This window comes from Cannabis sativa, chromosome X (assembly GCF_029168945.1).
Source record: "Cannabis sativa cultivar Pink pepper isolate KNU-18-1 chromosome X, ASM2916894v1, whole genome shotgun sequence".
Classification (NCBI taxonomy): domain Eukaryota; kingdom Viridiplantae; phylum Streptophyta; class Magnoliopsida; order Rosales; family Cannabaceae; genus Cannabis; species Cannabis sativa.
This window is the reverse complement of record NC_083610.1, coordinates 21,542,283-21,546,618: the sequence shown is the minus strand read 5'-3', so window position 1 is coordinate 21,546,618 and position 4,336 is coordinate 21,542,283. Positions and strand designations below refer to the sequence as shown.

The window sequence follows — 4,336 nt, the reverse complement described above, 5'->3', positions numbered from 1 at the left end:
TTTACTGTAAAAACAAGTTACACATCAAGAATTATCCACCAAAACTAGCTTATATCCAAACATGTATATGTACAATTAAACAAATATGTACTCCAAACAATACAATGCCAAATGTGATAAGAGTATCCCACATTACATTGACTACATATAAAGAATATTATTCTATAAAAATATAAATTGCTAATTAATTTTGAGATGAAATCAAATTTGAGCTGAACTGCTAACACTATTCGATAAAATGTGGGAGAAACTACTCTCATTCGAGCTGAAGGCGACTGTACTCATGGAAGGCCAAGTAAAGACGGGCTTAAAAGGTGGGACATGAGGCGGTGGCATAGTCTCCGCGATAATCTGACATATGGCTTGAGTTTGCGGCCTGAAGCTAGCTTCAGGTTGCGAGCACGCCAACCCCAATAGCAGCAGCCTATTGGCTTCTCCAACGTCATACTCACCGCCATCGCGCCTAAGCCTCTCGTCCACGGCTTCTTCAATACGTCCCTCGCGGTGAAGCATCCAAACCCAATCAACCAAAGTGAATTGATCCTTTTCGTGCTGAATCTTAACACCGGGACTTCTCCCGGTCACGACTTCTAACACTACCGCCCCAAACCCGAACACATCAGATTCGGGAGAAGCTTTGCCAGTGTGGAAGCATTCTGGGGCCACATACCCCATGGTGCCTGGGACACCACATAGCTCTAGCTCAGCGTAGGAGTTTTTTTCATTCTCCAACGCTCGAGCTAGGCCAAAATCACCCAAACGAGCGTTGAAATTAGAGTCTAGCAAGATATTGCTGGCTTTAAGGTCCCGATGTACGACCTTTTGGTCGTACTCGTTGTGGAGGTAATGTAGCGCCGACGCCACGCCTTTTAGGATCTTGTGCCGATGTTGCCATGAGAGGGTGGTTTGGTTTGAATTGAGGTGTTTTTCCACACTACCATTTGGCATATAATCGTATACTAGTAAAAGCTTCCCTTTCTCGTAGCACCAACCTTCAAAAAAGTTATAAATTAACACAAGGTTGTTGAGTCAATTTATCCAAGTAAAAAACTTAATTTTTTAGAGGTATTTTTATATTTTAGTCTAGTTTTCATAAAAATAATTTTACAGGCTATACTCCATTTTTATATATTTTACTTTCTTTTTTACTCAATGTTTATAAAATATGTTTGGTTGTTAGTTCTGTTAAATTGTGAGACTTTGCCATTGTTGTTGATGCAGCTTATAAATCTAGACAAATAACATAATTATTTATTACTGTTTTAAAAATATTAGATATTAATAGTACAGAAAAAAGAAAAAAAATATATATAAAATACCTGTATACTCTCTTATAATAACTGGTTACCATTCATGTTACCATAAGAGTATCTAGTTACCATTATTTGATTTTTTTTTTCTTCAATTTTTCTATAAAATAATCTTTTTAGAAGAAAACCATATTTTTATAAAAGGGTAAATACCATTTTGGACCCTGTGTTTTACAAAAGTTACAGATTGGACCCTGTGTTTTGTTAAATGATAAAATGGACCCTGTATTTTCTAAAATAATAAAAATAGGACCCTGAGCTTAATTTTTGACAACTTTTTTTTTTAATACAACCAACTTGAAGACAATGCTTACTACGAACAGATACAAAAAATGTAAACAGTTTTGTCATAGCACTTTTAGATTGGATTATAATTAAATTTTATTTTGACAAAAAATCAATTCAGGGTCCTATTTGTACTATTTTAGAAAATACAGGGTCTATTTTGTCATTTAACAAAATACAGGGTCCAATTGGCAACTTTTGCAAAACAGAGGGTCCAAAATGGTATTTACCCTAACCCATACAAAAATTATAAAAACTTTGTAAAGTTCTTAATGAGATTATGTTCTTTCCACAAACATTTCTATTCAATGAAGTTTGATTATTTATCAAAAAAAAAAAAAAAAGTCAAAGGGCATACTTTTTCAATTTCTTACACAAATTTAAAAAAAAATGAAATTAAAATTGTTAAGGATTTGATTTGCATACCTTCTAATCGAACAAGATGTTTATGACGAAGACGATGAATAATAGTAAGTTCAGCCAAGAAATCTTCTTTACCATCCAAATTATCCCTTGAAAATTTCTTCACAGCTACTTCATTATCATTATTATTATCTTCATTAAGAACACCTCTATAAACAACACCAAATCCACCTTTTCCCAAAATCATACTCTCATCAAAATTATTAGTACCCTTTTTCAAATCCTTAAACTTAAACTCTCTAGGCATCCCAGGCAACCTTTTAAGTGTTCCCAAAACATTGGACTCTTCATCTTTAACACCTCTCTTCTTTCTCATCTTTAAACACAACAACACCAAAACCAAACCCAATAACATTAAACCAACCAAAACCCCAATTAACAATGTCTTCCAATTCCAAGGTTTCTTGGGACTCAAGTCATCGATTTCAAGCTTCCATCTAATGACACAGTTGAATTGTTTTGAAGGGTCCCCTGTTGAACCCGAAAAACCCAAGTAAGAAAATTGTTTGACATGATTTTTCAAGTTTATTTTCTCACTAAGAAGAGGCTTTTTTGGCTTGTCATCACCATCATTAGCCATGAAAACTTCTATTAATTTAGACCCACCATTATATTCAATCCAAACACTGTAATTCACAGTTGGCTCAAACTGATCAACAAGAACAGTCTTATTAGAAACCACTGAGTTAACATTAAGACCAATATGGCTACCATCTGGGTCAAACCCTTGACTTTTGGTATCAAATTCAATAGCAACTATTTGGTTACTTGGGTTACCATCTGTTGTTGCATTGGTTAAACCAAGCCACTGTCCATAACTCTGTTCAGGTAACTCATCACCAAATGGAGCTATGAGAAAAGTGAGTCCTTCCCCGGCTTCCCAATCCTTGTTTCGATACAAGTTCATGACAAAGTTTGTGTTGAATGAGGCTATTACGTCGTCGTTTTGAGATGACCAAAGCTTGTATGGCTTGTAATACATGATACGACCTGATTTGTTGTTGTAACCATTTGGTTGGTTTTCATTGTCTGGTGTTAATTGAAGGGCGTTTAGATCAATTGAAGAGGCACTAAATTTGAAGAAAGGTGTGTCTTTTCCTTCATCAAATGTTTCGTATGTGAAGCTTTTTGTTTTGGTTAGTAGTTTGGTTGAGGAAATGGGGTTTGGATTTTGAAGAAGAGAAAAACAGAGAAATAGGAAGATTATGAGATTTTTCATTATTATTGTTTTGGGTTCTTTCTTTCTCTTTGAGTTTTTTTGTTATTGTGTTGTTTTTATATAATGAATATGTTTACATCTTTTGTTTGTTTGATTTGATTGGTTAAGGAATTTGGGGTGAAATTTCGGTTTGGTTTGGTTTGAATATGAATTACTATTAGAAGTCAACTTATTAATGCTTGTGAAGTCTATAATTTCATGCTAAGATTAAAAAAACATATTTTATACATATTAGATTAGAGTTGTACAACTAACGATTTAATTATGATTGAATAGTGAATATTGAATATTCAATTGTGTTCGGATTAGATTGGATATTATTTTTGAATATGCAATTGGATCGAATAGGATGTTAGATGAATGAGGTGTCTAGAAATCTAATACATCCACCATGTAATCGAACTAATTAGTATTTTAATTTAGTTTAGATGAGTAATTAGATTTTATATTATTATATGTAAAATATATATATGTATCAAAATTATCATTAAAATTTTATTTTTGTCGGATTTGATAGATTCAATCCAATACATATTAGATGAATCTGATCCGATTCAAAAAATACTAAGTTTAACATGTTGGATAAACTTGAATTAAACTATTAGAACATCAAATGAATAGAATCGATCCAATCTAATATCTAATAAATATTAAATTGATTGAATAACTGAAATTAATTAGATTGGATCGGATAATAAAATTTACTATTCAATATATAATTAATTAAATTTGAATAAGTCTAAAAACGTACTATCAACACTCTTATATTGATGATATGAGATTTTATCCTTTCTTATTAGAATATGAAATTTCTGAGATCATGCATTTAGAATATTTATATATTTAAAATATGATAGGAATGGGTCGACTTTTATTTTCTTTCTTGACCAATTCGACAGATTTACATTAAACAAAAAGTAATGTACAAGAGACAAAGTTTAAAATTCAATTTGTTAATAATTATATATGTTTTTTTTTAATCATAATTATATATGTTTTGATAATGAAACAATAGCTACTTAATACTAATACTCATGATGTTACAAACATTATCTACTCCCAAACTAATATTTCAATAAGTATCCTTATTAAATATTTT

At 31.8% G+C, this 4,336-nt stretch overlaps 1 protein-coding gene across 1 annotated transcript; it reads right to left on the bottom strand.

Moving 5' to 3' along the window:
* Positions 1-3,385, bottom strand: LOC115702830 (probable L-type lectin-domain containing receptor kinase S.5). Its single transcript, XM_030630267.2, has 2 exons — positions 2,022-3,385; positions 1-992 (listed from the first exon to the last, which is right to left on the bottom strand). Exons 1-2 carry the CDS (start codon positions 3,235-3,237, stop codon positions 202-204), a joined length of 2,007 nt encoding a protein of 668 aa, XP_030486127.2. The 5' UTR covers positions 3,238-3,385; the 3' UTR covers positions 1-201.
* Positions 3,386-4,336: the final 951 nt, after the last annotated feature.

Coding starts and splice junctions, on each gene's coding strand:
- LOC115702830 (XM_030630267.2), bottom strand. CDS start 3,237: ATGAAAAATCTCATAATCTTCCTATTTCTCTGTTTTTCTCTTCTTCAA. Junction 993..2,021: donor ACATCTTGTTCGATTAGAAG/GTATGCAAATCA, acceptor ACTTTTTTGAAG/GTTGGTGCTACGAGAAAGGG.